General features: G+C 43.6%; 1 protein-coding gene across 1 annotated transcript in view; it reads right to left on the minus strand.

Annotated features, from left to right (window-relative positions):
• Window positions 1-217: 217 nt before the first annotated feature.
• Ada2 (adenosine deaminase 2) overlaps window positions 218-18,307 on the minus strand; it is a 29,725-nt gene continuing 11,635 nt past the window's right edge. The window contains exons 4-9 of the mRNA XM_026413880.1: window positions 8,161-8,288; window positions 6,245-6,335; window positions 5,250-5,358; window positions 1,395-1,552; window positions 651-853; window positions 218-317 (exon numbers count right to left, since the gene is read on the minus strand). Coding sequence (XP_026269665.1) covers window positions 218-317; window positions 651-853; window positions 1,395-1,552; window positions 5,250-5,358; window positions 6,245-6,335; window positions 8,161-8,288 — 789 coding nt within the window. The remainder of the gene's footprint in view (window positions 318-650; window positions 854-1,394; window positions 1,553-5,249; window positions 5,359-6,244; window positions 6,336-8,160; window positions 8,289-18,307) is intronic.

The raw sequence follows: 18,307 nt of genomic DNA on the forward strand, positions 1-18,307 counted from the left end.
GATGTCACTGTGATTAAAAGAATATTTGAGAAACATGAGTTTGGACATCTGGTCCAGTGTTTCTAATCAAGCAATATCAGGCCAGCAATGACCTTCACAAGATCAGTTTTGCTATGAAATAAAGGGGGAGGCTCTCCTGGAGTGGGTTCAAGAATCATTGAAAGAAGGTGAAGAAGCCGGTGGAGGGAGGCAGAGATGATAAGTGGCCGTCTTCTCTTCACCTTGGCCTCCTGGCCAGATAATCTATGAACTGATTCCATTTGAGCTTCCAGACTTTCATAAAAAGGTCCTTCTGTGTCTTTGACACGGAGCTATACCTGCAAGAAGAAGAGCACAGGTCAGCCCCAGGGAAGGAAATGGGAATAGGACAGGAAACAGGAGGGGACCTGAGATTCTTGCAGAGGACACATCTCCCCAGTCTGGAAGCAAGAACAAACCAGTGACAACGTGGAGAACCACAGAAACCACTGAGGTGTCTGTCTCAAATCTCTAAGGAAAGGCCAACAAATGGTGGGATGGGGTGCGGCTCAGTGGTAGAGCGCTCGCCTATCATGGGCAAGGTCCTGGGTTCCCTACCCTGTACTACCAAGCAGGAAAAGAGAAACAGCTGTAGGGAGGGGCAGGTTCAGGGAAAGACACAGGACACTCACTTGATAGAGTTTGTGACCAGCTTTTTGAGTGTCCTCAGGTCAGCCCTCTTCCCCCCGATGCCCATGAAGGCCTCATAGAAGTCATAGGACAAGCCTTTAGCACCAAAGACAGCTGGGTCATCAGAGCTGATCACCATGGGATGCCCGTAGGCCATCAGAGCAGCTGCTGGGTGGTTTCTCATATCAGACACGAGTTTCATGACCTGTTCAGTAGGAGGCATGGGAGAAAGGCAAATGTTGATCGGCAGATCTGTAAAAAGACTCATCACGAGGGAGGTGAGGCTGTGAGCTCACTCAGCTCCTCTATTATCCCCATCCCCATTCTGAACTAGTTCCCATGTTCTTCCTAATGTTCCCAGAGTTTTATCAGCAGCACCAATGTCTGACTCACTGTTGAGTCTTGCTCAGAGAAGTCTCTCAAATACAGCAAGACAGATGCACAAACAGCCCCAAGAAACAGCTGGAAGCAGCAATATCCCATGGCCCCTTTAACTTCTAAAAGCCTGATGTTCCCTTTCACTTTGGGCATAGCTTTGCTCAAATTCCCCCACCCATTAGGACCCTGACTGTTGCCTCCTTATTATGAGTGGTTTAGGCAAAAGGCCATTCCTAAATAACTTTATTAATGGATAAGGGAGAGTGGAAGAACAAGTAAAGGAGAGAGAAATTATAGAGAAAAAGTAAAAACAGAGGTTGAGGTGGGGGCAAGAAGATCATAAGATCAGCCCCAAGGGTTGTGCCTACCTGGTTGGAGATGGGACACACTTCTAGGGGGATGTCCTTGTTCTGAGTATAAGCCTTGACTACTGGGTGTTTGGTCAGAGCAAATCCATGTCCAATTCTGGTAGCATTCAGAATTACAGCATCTATAAGGTTTCTGTCTATGGAAGTACCATACCAGTCTGTGGGAAAAAAGGATAGTTTTGACAGGGATAGATGGATCTGACCCATAGATCATCTACAGGTAAACACTCCAACTCTCCCAGGCAACAAGGAGAAATTAACATACACACCATATATTTTTCTTGTTAACTATGCTAAAGGGAGGTATGGTATGCCTGTTCTCTCTCTTACTATATTATTTTATTTACTAACCAGATGAGAAAGTTGAAAGTTGCATAGGTTTCTGTTGTTGTTATTGTTTGGGTACTTTTTGTGGTGCTAGGGATTGAAACCAGGGCCTCATGCATGCTAGCCAAGTGCTCTACCACGGAGCTACACCCCTAGCCCCTTATATAGGTTTTATAAATTGATCAAGGATGTTCAACTAGTATGTAGCAAAACCCTTACAACAATGATCTTTATGATCTTTACAACAATATACTGAACACTCTTTATTTATAATGTCAGTATAATTATCTATATGCATTTACTTTCTTCTGTAGATTGTGTATGTATGTGTGTGTCTACAACTGAGCTATATCCTCATCCCTTTTCTTTTTTCTTTTTATATTTATTTTTTAGTTGTAGTTGGACACAATATCTTTATTTATTTATTTGTTTGATTGTTTATTTATTTATTTATTTTTATGTGGTGCTGGGGGTCGAACCCAGGGCCTCTACCACTGAGCCACAACCTCTGCCCCTCTTCCCTTTTTAAATTTTATCCATTTATTTTATTTATTTATTTAGAGATGTTCGTGTGTGTGTGTGTGTGTGTGTGTGTGTGTGTGTGTGTGTGAGTACTGGGGATTTAACCCAGGGGTGCCTGCCCTGAGCTACATTCCCAACTCTTTTTATTTTTTATTTCGAGAGAAGGTTTGACTAAGTGTGGAAGGCCTCACTAATTTGCTAAGGCTGGCCTGGAACTTGCAATCTTCCTGTTTCAGCCTCCTGAGTCGCTGGGATTACAGGTGTGCACCACTGTGCCTGGATCCTTTATCGATTTAACAGTGTTCATGAGACATCATCAACTGCTAGACTCCAATGACCACCACTAACAAAGCCAGAGCAGATGCTCCTGCAGCCTCCTCCCCAACCATGCCCACTGCACTCTCCTTGCTGCCATGGTCCTCTTTGCAGGGTGAAATGACAGATCCAGACTCCCATCCTTCCTGGCAGCTAGGACGGTCCTAATGCTGGCCTGGGTGGGAGTTTGTTGGTTGGTACTGGGGATTGAACCCAGAGGTGCTTAACCATTGAGCCACATCCCCAGCCTACTTTTTTAGTTTTCATTTTAAAGCAGAGTCTCACTAACTTGCTTAGGGCCTTGCTGAATTGCTGGCTTTGAACGTGTGTTCCTCCTGCCTCAGCCTCCCCAGCTGCTGGGATTACAGGCACATACTACCACGCCTGGCTCTGGTAGGGAGTTTCTGGAATTTCTCCCTAATAAAAATAGATACACTGGGGCTGGGGTAGTGGCTTAGTGGCAGAGCACTTGAACATGTGAGGCACTGGGTTCAATCCTCAGCACCACATAAAAAATAAATTTAAAAAAAATAAAGATGTTAAAAAATACACTGGATGAAAATGTTTCATATTTTGCTTCACTGGATATGGTCACACCTGAATGTGACTTCACCATCCAACACCCAAGCAGGGCAAAAATCATCAATTTAATGAGCACAACAGAGATTGTTTATTTTGTGATAATAAATAAATGAGCTGGACTGGGGATGTGGCTCAAGCGGTAGCGCACTGGCCTGGCATGCGTACGGCCTGGGTTCGATCTTCAGCACCACATACAAACAAAGATGTTGTGTCCGCTGAAAACTAAAAATAAATATTAATTCTCTCTCTCTCTCTCTCTCTCAAATAAATAAATAAATAAATAGGCCCAATCCATTGGATGTATGTGTTCCATTCTTGCACCCAAAGGCACCCTAACTAATCCACATATAAAGTCGAAAAATTACCTGGGCATGGTGATGCACACCTCTTATTCCAGCGGTTTGGGAGGCTAAGGCAGGAGGATTGTGAGTTCAAAGCCAACCTCAGCAAATTAGCAAGGCCCTAAGCAACTCAGTGAGACTCCATCTCTAAGTAAAATATAAAATAGGGCTGGGGGTGTGGCTCAGTGGTTGAGAGCCCCTGAGTTCAATCCCCAGTACCCAAATAAAATAAAATATTTACTTTCTTCCTTTAAATGAGGACATTACTTTTGGGAATTAAATACCCAAGTCATGGCAAAATTGTCTCCAAGGACCATACATACTAGATTAGATCTGTATTACACTGTTTTTATACTGCCAAAAATTTTTTCACATCGGTAAGTATCATTTTCCCAACTAGGCTATAAGCTCTTCAAGGTTAACAACCCCATACCCCTACCCGATTCCTCACGAACAATTCTTGAAATCTCCCAGAGCAGACTTTGATCTAAATTGGATCTAAATTGACTCAAATGTCAGGAAGAAGAGATGAATGCACAGGGACACTTCCTCTACCGGATGGTATGATAAAGCAAGGTTTAAGTTTGGTTGTGAGGTCAAGCTACCCCCCCCCTTATCTTCTTGATCTCCTGTGCGTCTGGCAGGGAGGTGCTGCAGAGATCTTCTCTCCTCTAGGCCCCATAGGGACAGCCTCCCCTAATCTACCTTTTGATCTGAAATTGCAGCCACGATATGTCTTATGGTTTACACACTTTAAGAACTACAATAGAGGAGGCACTTAAAGTTGTCTGAGTGAGCCCATGGATTGAGCTTTGGGGAACAAAGACATAGCTAGGCTAAAGATATTTCAGAAAGAATAGCAGTTATGGCTTCTTAGGGTGATTTTCCTCTTTGGCATTGATGAGTGTGGACAATACCCTAAGAGGACAGAGCAGCCCTGGTTCTAGTCCCAGTCCTGTCAGTTTTAGTGTGACTTTGAGTATGTCAGTTAACTTCTCAATCATAACTCATTTATAAGATGGAAATCACCAGAAAGGATTCAAATTCAGGTTTTACTACTCACAGATCTTTTTTTTTTTTTTTTTTTTTTTTTTTTTTGGTACTGGTGATTGAACCCACAGGTGCTTAACCTCTAAGCCACATCCCCAGCCTTTTTTTTTTTAAATATTTATTCTTTAGTTGTCGTTGGACACAATACATTTATTTTCTTTATTTATTTTATGTGGTGCTGAGACTCAAACCCAGGGCCTCACATGTGCGAGGTGAGTACTCTACTGCTCAGCCACAACCCCAGCCCACCAGCCCTTTTTTATATTTTATTTAGAGATAAGGTCTCTCTAAGTTGCTTAGGGCCTCCCTAAGATTGCCAAGGCTGGCTTTGAACTAGCAATCCTCCTGCCTCAACCTCTCAAGCCACTGGGATTATAGGTGTGGGCCACCCGCCCAGCACTCACCAACTCTTTTTAACTATGGACCAGTAACACTAGTCTATAAAGTAAAAATAGAAACACTTCCCAGGAAGATTGGGGTGAGAAATAGAAATAATATACATGAAGTACCTGATAATATATTGTCATTGAGTACTTTATCCCCTTTCCACAGTCAGCTGACAGGATTTTGAAAATGGGCAAGGGTCTGACAGTGCCTGTGGCCTATGCCACAAGGCATAGAGATGATGCCCCTGCATGCCACAGGACCCCAAGAGCTGATGAGGATCTCTCCTGTTGACCACCTCCCCTTTTCCCTACTGGTGTCCACTACAGCTCACCTGTCTCCCCAGCGTGGAAGAAGTAAGGTAGTTGAACACCATATGTGACTGGAATCATCAGAGCCTCCTTGTAGTGATATAAACTGTAGCCGGTATCTTCACGCCCCACCTGCAGGACAGACATGAGGGGACATGTGGCTTGGCACAGGACTGACTTTGCTGGCAGTATACACTGCAGCCTAGGAACAGCCTTCCTCTTACCCCTGCCACTGCTTCTTGAGACCTAAGTCATACAAAATCTTAAGGATGACTGGTAGGGCCAGGCTGGTGGTGCACACCTGTAATCCCAGCAACTCCAGAGGCTGAGGCAGGGAGATGGAAGGGACAAATTCCACATCCTGGAGAATTTTTTTTTTCTTTTTTCTTTTTTGGAACTGAGGATGGAACCCACGGGTTCTCAACCAGAGAATATCCCCAGACCTTTTTTTTATATTTTATTTAGAGACAGTGTCTCACTGAGTTGCTGAGTGCCTCACTAAATTGCTGAGGCTGGCTTTGAACTCGTGATCCTCCTGCCTCAGCCTCCTGAGCCAATGGGATTACAGGCATGGGCCACTGTGCCCCACCATCCTGGAGAACTTGCCCAGGGCTACTAGCCCCATCTCAAATTGCTCCCTTCTGTGTACTACAATAGGAGGTGACCGTTGTAAAAACCCAGCATAGGTGAACCACTGGTCTAAATAAAAGGGTGGAAGGTAGGGGAATGTAGAACAAGCCCATAGTTGTCTAAACTCCCTGAATTCCTTTATTATTCTAGAACTTTCTTTTTTAGCCATGTGGCTTTTCTGCTTTCTTTTCTCCCATGGCTGCCATCACCCACAGCCTCTGAGAGAGGGTCAGTGCTAAACCCTGCCAGCTCTGCTGGGTCGGCAGCCACAGCCCCAGGGTGTTGGTGAGCACTGCTCTGTACAAGGTGTCTCCTTTACAAAGAACAGCCTACTTGGCCTGCCACAGGCAACCCCACACTCCCCCCTTCTCTTCACAGAGTTGGTTACCAGGTCAAACCCTGCTATGATGTCAGGGAATACTTCTCGAAGTCTGATGGCAGTTCGGACAGAATGTGCAATGAGAGCCAAGCTTTTGGTCCTGAGAGAGAGACAGAGAGAAGCTGGGAGATGGCAGCATGAACAGAATCATTGCCTGGAGCTTGCTTAGGTCAAAGTATTCAGCAGCCAGCCCCTGACAAAACCACACACATGACCCCAGCCCAACCAAATCATTCCTGACCAGGAGCCCTGTTGGCTCCAGGGAGACCCACAGCCTCTGAGAAGTAGGTGGATAAGGGGACCCATGGGGAAAATTCCACTTCATGAGGCAAAATCGGGCCCGTTCCAGGTACGCTCTACATCCCTGCAGGGTGGGTCATGAAACGTGGAGGTCCTCTGTCCACTGGACGCCTGCAAAATGCTACAATCCACCCAAATCCCTGATGGAGGAACTGGACCAGGTCACCATTTGGCCATTTGCTGATTAAGTCAGCAAAACCCTGGGCACTCCAGAAAGCGTCGACCCAAGCTGTCTCACTTCCCTCTGTACCTTCTCCCTTCAAGTCCATGGGCCAGGTTAGGTAAGCAGACACACAACAAAAGTACTAAGTGACAAAAGGCTGGTATAGTCACAATGGCACAAAGGTCTCTGCCCAGCTACTGGGTCACTTGTTCTAATCCTCTGTCCTGTGGGTGGTGAGAAGTCCTGCCTAACTCCCATCCATGGCGTCTTACAGAGCCTAAGGGGACATGGAGGGCACTGACCCTCAGGTCAGCCCTCACCCCTTCCTACCACTGGCCCTGGGAGGGGACCACTGGTGTCAAGGAGCAATCATGTTGGTTCATCCTGTGAGTTTCTTCTTGGGGTTGGGGGAAGGACTAGCACACAGGCAAGGGGCTCAGCTCCTGCAGTTCCCAACAGGAAAGAGGAGAACTTGGGGACAGGACTGGGGAGTTGGCTTTTGGTAAGTCTGATGGCTCTCCACAGCCCAGCCTCATGGGTGGGTGGAGCAGATGGAGAACTGCCTACCCAATCCCACTGGTGCCCCTGACTCAGAGTGACATCTATTTGCCTGCCTTCTGCATGGTTCTGGCTAGGGAACAGGTCACACCACATAAGATCTTCAGTTTAAGGGCAGAGCTCTTCATTCGGCAAAATTAAGCTACAAAGCATTCCACGTACGACTGGGGAAGCAGTGGGTCTTTCTTCACTGTCCCCCTAGATCATGCACACATGGCCATTGTGGGGTCTCCACATACAGACCTGAGCCAGTGTCACACAGGGCCTGTGACCTATCAAGACCTCATACACGGCCACACACAGCAGGCAGCTGACATTAGGCAAAACCCCAGCAATAAATGGAAAAAAAGACTGAGTGTGGTGTTGCACACCTGTGATCCTAGTGGCTCCGGAAGCTGAGGCAGGAGGATCCAAGTTCAAAGCCAACCTTAGCAATTTACTGAGGCCCTAAGCAACTCAGCAAGACCTTGTCTCTAAATAAAATATAAAAAAGGGCTGGGGATGTGGCTTCGTGGTTAAGCACACCTGGGTTCAATCCCTGGTACCAAAACAAATAAACAAATGGAAGCAAAAATGTGGGCCAATTATCCTAACATTCAGGCAAAAATATCATACCTATCATCACCCTGGCCAGTGTGGCCTCATAGTTTAGAATTATCTGGGAAAATGCCACAGTTTTTCATTTCAGTTTGTTTGTGAAGACCCCAACTAGAGGGATTTCAAAGTAGATCTTCACTTCTGCACTCACAAAAAAATGCACACACCAAACCCACAGCCCTGTGGCATCAGTCCCTGGGTTGATAAACCCCAGCCTCCAACCTTACTCCTCGTCTCTGCTCCCCTCCCAGCACAGTGCCTCTATCCTGTTCTCTCAACTCTAGCAGCGTCAGCCATATTCTCTCACCTGTAATCCGAAAAAATGAGTCTGAATCCCATAAATTCAGGATGAGTCCTTTTAAACTCGTCAGCCACTTCTTGGTAAGCCCTCACTACCCACAACTGGTCGTGGATCTCCCCATTCAGTTCATATACCTGTGAACAAAACATGGTTCCAAGTAGACATCAGAGGGGTGCAGAGCAAAACTTCATTCCCAACCACCTGTCATCTCTAAAACTGGGTTGTACTGTGTGTTCCTTTTGTTATGGTTTAGATGTATGGTGTCCCCCCAAAGCTCGTGTATAGACAATGCAAGAAGGTTTAGCAGAGAAATGATTGGGTGATGAGAGCCTTAAACCAATCTGTCAATTAATCCCCTGATAGGGATTAACTGAGTAGTAACTAAGCAGGGAGGGTGTGGCTAGAAGAGGTAGGCATTGGAGGTATGCCTTTGGGGTATAAATATTTTGTATGTGGAGAGTGGAGTCTCTCTCCTTCCTGATCTTCATGTCTTGAGCCACTTTCCTCTACCACACTCTCCCACCACGATGTTCAGCCTCCCATTGAGTCCTTAAGAAATGGAGCCAGTTGACTATGGACTGAGACTGCTTGAAACATGAGCCCCCAAATAAACTTTTTTTCCTTAAATTGTTATTATTGGCCATGTTAATGAAGAGAAAAAGAGAGAAAACTCAAATTACTAAAATACAAAATGATGAAGGAAATATCACAACTGATACATCTGAAATACAGAAGATAATTAGAAACTATTTTGAAAACTTATACTCTAATAAAATAGAAAATATTGAAGACATCGACAAATTTCTAGAGATATATATCACTTATCCAAACTGAATGAGGAGGTGATACATGATTTAAATAGATCAATTTCAAGTAATGAAATAGAAAATTCCATCAAAAATCTACCAACCAAGAAAAGCCCAGGACCAGATGGATTCTTAGTCAAGTTCTACAAGACTTTCAAAGATGAATTAACACCAATACTCCTCAAAGTATTCCACAAAATAGAAAAGGAGGGAATCCTTCCAAACTCATTGAATGAGTTTGGAATAATATCACTCTGATACCAAAACCAGACAAAGACACATCAAGGAAAGAAAACTTCAGACCAATATCCCTGATGAACATAGATGCAAAAATTCTCAATAAAATTCTGGCAAATCGCATACAAAAACATATTAAAAAGATAGTGCACCACAATCAAGTGGGATTCATCCCAGAGATGCAGCGTTGGTTCAACATACAGAAATCAATAAACATAATTTATCATATTAATGGACTTGTAAAAACAAGAATCATGATCATCTTAATGCAGAAAAAACATTTAACAAAATACAGCACATCTTTATGTTCAAAACATTAGAAAAACTAGGGATAGCAGAAACATACCTCAACATTGTAAAAGCTACATATCCTAAACCCAAGACCAACATCATTCTAAATGTAGAAAAACTTAAAGCATTACCGCTAAAAACTGGAACAAGACAAGGATGTCTTCTTCACCACTTCTATTCAACATCATCCTTGAAACTCTAGCCAGAGTAATTAGACAAAGGAAAGAAATTAAAGAGATACAAATAGGTAAAGAAGAACTCAAACTATCACTATTTGCTGATGACATGATTCTATATCTAGAAGATACAAAAATTCCACCAGAAAACTTTCAGAACTAATAAATGAATTCAGCAAAGTAGCAGGATATAAAATCAACACCCATAAATCAAACGCATTCCTATACATCAACAATGAATCCACTGAAAGAGAAATTAGGAAAACTACTCCATTCAAAATAGCCTCAAAAAAACAAAACAAAACAAAACAAAAAAAAAAAAAAACGGGGACTCAATCTAACAAAAGAGATGAAAGATCTCTACAATGAAAACTGCAGAACACTAAAGAAAGAAATTGAAGGAAACCTCAGAAGATGGAAAGATCTCCCATGCTCCTGAATAGGCAAAATTAATATTACCAAAATGGCCATACTACCAAAAGTATTATACAGATCTATTAAAATCCCAATGACATTCTTCAAAAAAATAGAAAAAGCAATCATAAAATTTATTTGGAAAAATAAGAGACCCAGAATAGCTAAAGCAATCCTAAGCAAGAAAAGTGAAGCAGGAGGCACCACAATACCAGACCTTAAATTATACTACAGAGATATAGTAACAAAAACGGCATGATATTGACACCAAAATAGACTTGTAGATCAATGGTACAGAATAGAGGATACAGAGACAAACCCACATAAATATGGTTTTGTCATAGTAGAAAAAAGTGCCAAAAACATTCACTGGAGAAAATATAGCCTATTCAACAAATGGTGCTGGCAAAACTGGAAATCCATATGTAGCAAAGTGAAATTAAATGTCTCTCTCTCACCGTGCACAAAAATCAACTCAAAGTAGATCGAAGACTTAGGCACTAGAACTGAGACCCTGTACCTAACAGAACAAAAAAAAAAAAAAATAGGCCCCTATCTTCACCACATCAGCCTAGGATCTGACTTCCTTAACAAGACTCCTAAAGCGCAAAAAGTGAAATCAAGAATTAATAAATGGGATGGATTCAAATTAAAAAGCTTCTTCTCAGCAAAGGAAACAATTAATAAAGTGAGGAGAGAGCCTACAGATTGGGAGAAAATCTTTACCACATGTACTTCTGATAAAGCATTAATCTATAGGATATATAAAGAACTCAAAAAACTTAACACCAAAAAACAAATAACCCAGTCAATAAATGGGCTAAGGAACTGGACAGACACTTCACAGAAGAGGAGATACAATTGATCAACAAATATATGAAAAAATGTTCATCATCTCTAGCAATTAGAGAAATGCAAATCAAAACTACTCTCAGATTTCATCTCACTCCTGTCAGAATGGCAATAATCAAGCATACAGGCAACTGGGGCCAGGGTTGTGGCTCAGTAGTAGAGCGCTTGCCTAACATGCATGAGGTACTGGGTTCGATCCCTGACACCACATAAAAATAAACAAATAAAATAAAGGTATTGTGTCCATCTACAACTTAAAAAAAAAGAATACATGCAACTATAAATGTTGGTGAGAATGTGATGAAAAAGGTACATTGTTGGTGGGACTGCAAATTGGTGCAGTCTGTTACTATGGAAAATAGTATAGAGAGTCCTTAGAAAATTGGCAATGGAGCCACCATCTGACCCAGCTATCCCACTCCTTGGTTTATACCCAAAGAACTTAAAATCAACATACTATAGTGACACTGCCACATCAATGTTTATAGCAGCTCAATTCACAATAGCTAGACTATGGAACCAACCTAAGTGTCCCTCAATAGGTGAATGGATAAAGAAAATGTGGTATATATACTCAATGGAATAATACTCAGCTTTAAAGAAGAGTAAAATTATGGTATTTGCCAGTAAATGATGGGATTTGGGGAATATCATGCTAAGCAAAATAAGTCAATCCCACAAAACCAAAGGCCTAATTTTTTCTCTAATATGCAGGTGCTAATTCAAAATAAGGCAGGGGGGCACTAAGGAAGAATAGTGTTACCTTAGATTAGGTAGAGGGAAGTGATAGGAGGGAAGGGGAGGGAATATGGGGATAGGAAAGATAGTAAAATGAAACGGACATAATATTGTATGTATGTATGTATGTATATATATATTATAACCACATGACCAATATGATTCTGTAACATATACACTCAGAGGAATGGGAAATTATATCCCATCTATGTATGATATATCAAAGTGCATGAATGCATTCTACTGTCATGTATAACTAATAAAAACAAATTGAAAATTTTTAAAAATTGTTCTTATTATGTCTTTTAGTCCCAGCAGTAAAAAAGCTGACTAAAACACCTTTTCTTGACCACTGAGCTACATTCCAGCCCTTTTTATTTTTTATTTCGAGACAGGGCCTCACTAAATTGCTGAGGCTTGAACTTGCAATCCTTCTGCCTCAGCCTCTTGAGCTGCTGGGATTACAGGATTGTGCCACAGTGCCTGGCTTGTCCAATGTCTCCTATGGCCTCTGACTCGTTCTTTATTGCTATATGAATAGTCCTAACCCCACTGGGATAACACCCTTGGATGCCCTGAGGCTGAGGGGTATGCCTATGCCACACCCAGAACAGTGCCTGGCAGATGGTGTGGGTGCTCAACAAGGACAGAGGGTTGTGATGAATGAAGAACAGGTCTGCTGAAGAGGAGATACAGGCCAGAAATTATAATCCTAAAATTCATGTCATCTCCCCACTATCCAGCCCCTATCCTCCCTACTACTTCCTACCTCCTGGTAGAGCCAGCCACTGGGAAGACCAACTGTGACATGGTTAGGGCACAGTAAGAAAAGGGTATGAGTAAGACAAAGAAAAAAAATGCAGAAGAACTGCATAATGGAAAAGTTTATAAGGAAACTCCCTGGGGTGGGAGGTGGGGTAATTTAGTGGTAGAGCACTTGGATAGCATGCATGAAGCCCAGTTTCACCCACAGCACTGCAGAAACAAAGGGTCCCTACAATGTCCACTTGGAAGGCTGAAATCTCCTGGGTAGCCCGGCTGCTGTGAGAACTGGGCGGGAGTGTTCATTCCCTGCATCTCCTACCCTTCCCTGTTGCTTGGCTAGGTCGAAACTCTGCCAAGGGGTTCATGGGCAGTTGAGGGTCAAGACAAGAGGTAGGAGCTTTTGCAGAGACTGTAGAGTGAAATAATATGTAAGGGCTGATTCTTTTTTTTTTTTGGGGGGGGGGCAGGGGTGTACAGAGGGTTGAATTCACAGGCAGTCAACCATTGAGCCACATCCCCAGCCCTACAACCCTCTTTTCATAGTAATTTTAAGATGTTATCTATCTTTTTCATTGTCATTCTCTCATGAAAGTACAGTAGAATTTTCCTGAAGTTGCATCAGGTGTGATGATATCATTCTAAGAGGTAATGTCTCCTGTGCTTGTGCAGTCTTGAATTTTTGAAGATTTTCTCAAATTTTAATATCTAATATAGAATATAACAACAGATATAATCCACACAAATCGAACTTTTCTAAGATCCTTAAAATGTTTTAAGAATGTAAAGTGGTTCTGGAGCCAGAAAGTTTGAGAACCATAACCCAACTCAAAATTGTTACTTAAAGTCATCTTAACATCTCCCAGCTGGTTTGCAGCAGGGAAGAATAGAAATTTGTCCTATGCCTTCACGGCTCTGACGTTATCTGAGCCACCTGCCCATGAACCCCAACTGGATTAGAAACTCCTGAGGGTGAAGTTCATGTAGTTTTAATCAGCCCACCTTCTCTCCTATAGCATTCAAGTTAGTACTTCATAAATCAATATTATCTTAAGAATACTGGCCACAGGAAATTTAAAATTACCAAGCCCTAGTCTACTACTTTTGTGCTACCACAACAAATACCTGAGATAATAATGAAAACCTGAGATGAAAGACTGCCAGGCACAGTGGCGCATGCCTGTAATCCCAGCAATTTGGGAGTTTGAGGCAGGAGGATTGCAAGTTCAGGGCCAGCCTCAGCAATTTTGCAAGGCTCTCAGCAACTTTGTGAGATCCTGTCTCTAAATAAAATATAAAAAAGGTCTGGGGATGCAGCTCAGTGGTAAAATGCACCAGGGTTAAATCCCCAGTAGTGGAGCAGGAGAGAGAAAAGAAAAGAAAGGTTTGTTTGGGATCACAATTTTGGAGATTTCAGCTCATGGTCTCTTCCTTTTTGCTTCTGGGACTGTGGTGAGTCCCTTATCATACAGTGTTTATCACTGGAGAAGCTGGGACTTCAACCTTCTCAAATTCCCTGGTGAGTCATGGCAAGAGCTCAGGACAGAGGAAGCTCCTATTAGCCAGGAAGAAAACAAAAAGTGACTAGTGCTCCACAATCCTTTTCAGGGGCACACCCCACCAGGTGCAGTGACACATGCATATAATTCCATTGATTCAGTAAGCTGAGGCAGGAGGATTGCAAGTTCAATGTCAACCCCAGAAATTTGGTGAGGCTTTAAGCAATTTAGCAAGATCCTCCCTCAAAATAAAAAATTAAAAGTCTGGGGCTGGGGTTGTGGCTCAGCAGTAGAGTGCCACCTTGCACATGTCTTAGGGAATGGATGAACAGATGAATGCTGGAGGAGTGCAGGGAGGGGCTGTGCTAGCAGAATAGATGGGAGGCAAAAGAAAGAAAAAAAATGACAATTATTAATCAAATATGCAGAGATCAGCAAATGATGCAACCAGGAGCCTGACAGGGACTTGAAATGGTAGTGGTGCCAAATCATCCATCCTGACATTCCTGTGCTTATCACTGGAGAAGCTGGGACCCCTACCTTCCCAGATTCCATGCACAATGATTGTTCCCACAGCACAGAGCCCAAGAAGGCAGGATGTGGCTCCCTGGGTTGCAGATGCTGAAACACCTTTCAGAGCATTTTCTAAGTTTCCTGCTGCCCCAGTCAATCTCCTCTAGGGTTGCCAGGGCCCTGTACCTCTGTAGCCCTGACCTCTGGCACAGAAATTGCAGGTTTGACAGGCGTGCCTTGGACCCAATACCCTGCAAGGAGAGGGAGGTCCTCTGGTTGGGGAGACCTGCCACTCCTCACTGCTGCGCAGCCAGTGTGGATTGACTCTGCTCCTGAAGGCAGGCATCTGAAGAAGGACTCAGCAGGTTGGAGGCTTCTGGTCGGCCTTCTGGATTCAGGCTCCCAAGGGAGAATCTGAATTCAGTCAGTCATGCCTGAGAGGATTATTGTAAGATCAAATGTTTGTGAGTTAATATTTGTAAAGCATTCAGAAATAATAACTTTTTTTTTTTTTTTTTTTTTTGGTGGTGATTTAACCCAAGGGAGCTGTGCCGCTGAGGTATATTCCCAGACTTTTATTTTTTCTTATTTTGAGACAGGATCTTGCTAAGGCTGCCATTGAACTTGCTTATCCTCCTACCTCAACCTCCCAAGTAGCTGGGAGAAATTATAACTATTTGATAATAATGTTTTCATGATTATAAATCTTATCACCAGATCTAGAAAAACACTGTAAACCTGCAGTTATTCTGGGAAGATGAGTTAATATCTAAGAATTTTACTGTTTCTAAGTACAAGTAGGTAGTGTCAATCTTTTATCTTAAGACAAAGTCATACAGAAAGCTACTGTGCTACTCATAGGGGGGTGGGGGTATAGCTCTGCAGTAGATCATATGCACAGCATTTGCAAGGCCCCAGGTTCAATCTCCAGGACCTTCTCCACCAATTGTTTGGAGATAAGTTCACTGTACTGTTTTTGTTTTGCTTTGAAAATTGGGTATTGAACCCAGGAGCACTCTATCCCTGAGCTACTAGATCTTTATTATTTTTTATTTTGAGATAGGGCTTGCTAAGTTGCTGAACCTGGCCTCAAATTTGTGATCCTCCGGGCTGGGGATGTGGCTCAAGCGGTAGCGCGCTCTCCTGGCATGTGTGCGGCCCGGGTTCGATCCTCAGCACCACATACCAACAAAGATGTTGTGTCCGCCAAGAACTAAAAAATAAAAATATTAAAAATTCTCTCTCTCTCTCTCTCTCTCTCCTCTCTCACTCTCTCTTTAAAAAAAAAAAAAAAAAATTGTGATCCTCCAGCTTCAGCTTCCTGAGTTGCTGGGATTTACAGGGGTGTGCCACTCAGTGTCCCATAGCCATATTCAAGCCATATGACCTGGATATAGCAGTTTGGGGTGTTTTTTTTTTTTTTTTATGCTGGTAGTGATGAAACTCAGGGACTCGGGCATGCTAGGTAAGCACTCTACCATGAGTCCCAGTTTTTATCTACAGTTTAATTAAAGAATTGAAAAATTATGGAACTGTCACTATTATTCTAGTGATAGTCTAGGGGGTCTCAAAGTCTCACCCTTGGGGACACATGGGCAATACCCAAGGAGGGGGAAATGCCTGAGTTCCACTCCAGCCAATCAAATCAGAGTATCTGGGGGCAGGGACTGTTACAACCTGTTTTTTTCCCCCTCACCTTCTCAGGCAATACATATATAATGTTCAGCTTGAGTTAAGACCTACTTTTTCTTGAATTTCACAGATAAGTAAGTAGCACAATTATAGAGGGGAGCAGTTAATAGAGTAAATATTCATGACATTGGTGACATCAATAATGGGACACATTGTTCAGTGTGGGGAGCCAGGTAGAGTTTTCAGTGAAGAGTTTTTGCTAAGAATCCAAGAAAAGCACAAGACTGGGGGCATTACTGGGGCTTGTTATATAAGTGATAGTCAAGAAAATGTCTGGGGGCCTGGGGATATAGCTCAATTGGTAGAGTGCTTGCCCAGCATTCACCAGGCCCTGGGTTCAATCCCCAGCACTACCAAAAAAATAAAATGTCTGGGAAGGACCACCATGGGTTCTCTGGCCACTGCCATGTCTCTCTCCTAAACTCTCCCATCAGAAGGGAAGGGCAGTTGCCTGTTGGTAGTTTCTTGATCTTCCAAGAGCTCCATGGGACCCAATCTGGGCCTCAGATTCTGGCTGTGGGGGCAGGGACTGGAGCCCAGAAGATAAGACCCGCCCAGCGACTGTTGCTAGAGGCAAGTAGCCTTTGTTATCAAGCATTAGTAACACAATGGGAGCCCAGCAGCCAGGATAGTCCATCAACATCATCCCCCGGCCCTGAATCAGCCCGCGACCTAGAAGGGGGAGGTAACGAAGCTTAGCAAAAGAATTCCAGTGCAGACTGTTTTTAGTTGTTAATGTGTGGATGCCCCCCCACCCCCCTTACTCTGGCTAATGGGGGGGGGGGGGGGCATTAAGGCCTGGACTCTCCGTTGCAAGAGGCCTTTGTTCCTGGGTCAGGCTAGAATAAACGGCCAAATCCCATCCCCCTCAGCCTCAACAAGAAGCTGGAATCCCAGCAGCCCTCCCTCCACCTTCTGGAAAGGCTGGCCAGGGGCTGCTGGGGACTGGGCAGAGTGAGGAGACAAGATGGGAGCCAGGCCTGCCCCCATCACTCTCCACCACTGGCTCAGGAAGCAGAAATAACTCACCACAGAAGGTGTGGGGAGGATGGAACAGGAAAACCATTACTCTGACATTTCTCTCTGGCCTTCCAATCTAATTTCTCAGCATCCCCCCAAAACACCCCTATCTTGCTCACCATAAAAGTAACAGCCTTCATCCAAACCAAGGCCCATACCCCCTCAGCCATTTTCTCCCTCTCTGCTTCCCTCAGCTTCTGCAAGTGTTAAAGTCTCTCTCTCCAGGCCCCATACCAAGAAGGCTGTCAGGGGTTGCATCACAGGAAGCTACTCCCCTCCAGGGGCCAGTTCCAGTCTAGGTCAAGCATCAGCTCAGCCCATCCTAGGGGATATGTTTTCCTCAGAAAGTCCTAACACTGAAACCAGATGCTCTCTTAGGCTGCCATGATGATCCTAGAGCCTGACACAATGAGGATAGCATTTCAATTTAGGAGCCCTGGCTTCTATCTGGTCACTCCTGACAACCAATGTGACCTTAATCAAGTTCTTTGACCTTTCTGTGCCTCAGTTTCCACATCTGTAAAATGAATTACCATCTTCTCCAAAACTGGTTTTGCAAGGCTCAAATAAGATGTTGCAGGTAAAATAAATGCTTTGTAAAGGCCAGGTTGCCCTATTCTTTCTCAAAATGTGGTCTGAATCAGGCCATCTGCATTAGAATCACCAGGAGGGGGCAGAAAGAGTGGGGCTAGTTAACTTTGCAGCTTCCTCACCCTACCAGGCAGCACAGAATTAGGATCCTAGAGGTCAGGGTCTAAAAACAGAATTTAGGCAGCATTTTCAAATTATTCATATGTAGGTTTTTTGGTTTTGGTTTTGCTTTTTTGTGGTGTTAGGGATTGAAATCCTCCAATCCAATTTCTATAGCATACTAAGCAGGCGCTCTGCTCTACCACTGAGCCACACACAGTCCCTGTATTGCAAAATTTGAGGACACCAAGAACAAGCACACTTGTCTCACTTGTTACCTGCTGAATATACCAGGCATTAGCCAGTCTGAGATAAGTCACAATCAAGTTGAGATACTGGGGCTTACATGTTATGACATAAATAAGAAGACACCTACAGGATGCTGGACATAAACATTACAGGGAGGCTAAGGAGGGAGAAGTCAGATGTGACAGTCTCAGAAGTGGGTAAAAGCACTGTGCCC

Source organism: Urocitellus parryii, chromosome 5 (genome assembly GCF_045843805.1).
Source record: "Urocitellus parryii isolate mUroPar1 chromosome 5, mUroPar1.hap1, whole genome shotgun sequence".
NCBI lineage: Eukaryota > Metazoa > Chordata > Mammalia > Rodentia > Sciuridae > Urocitellus > Urocitellus parryii.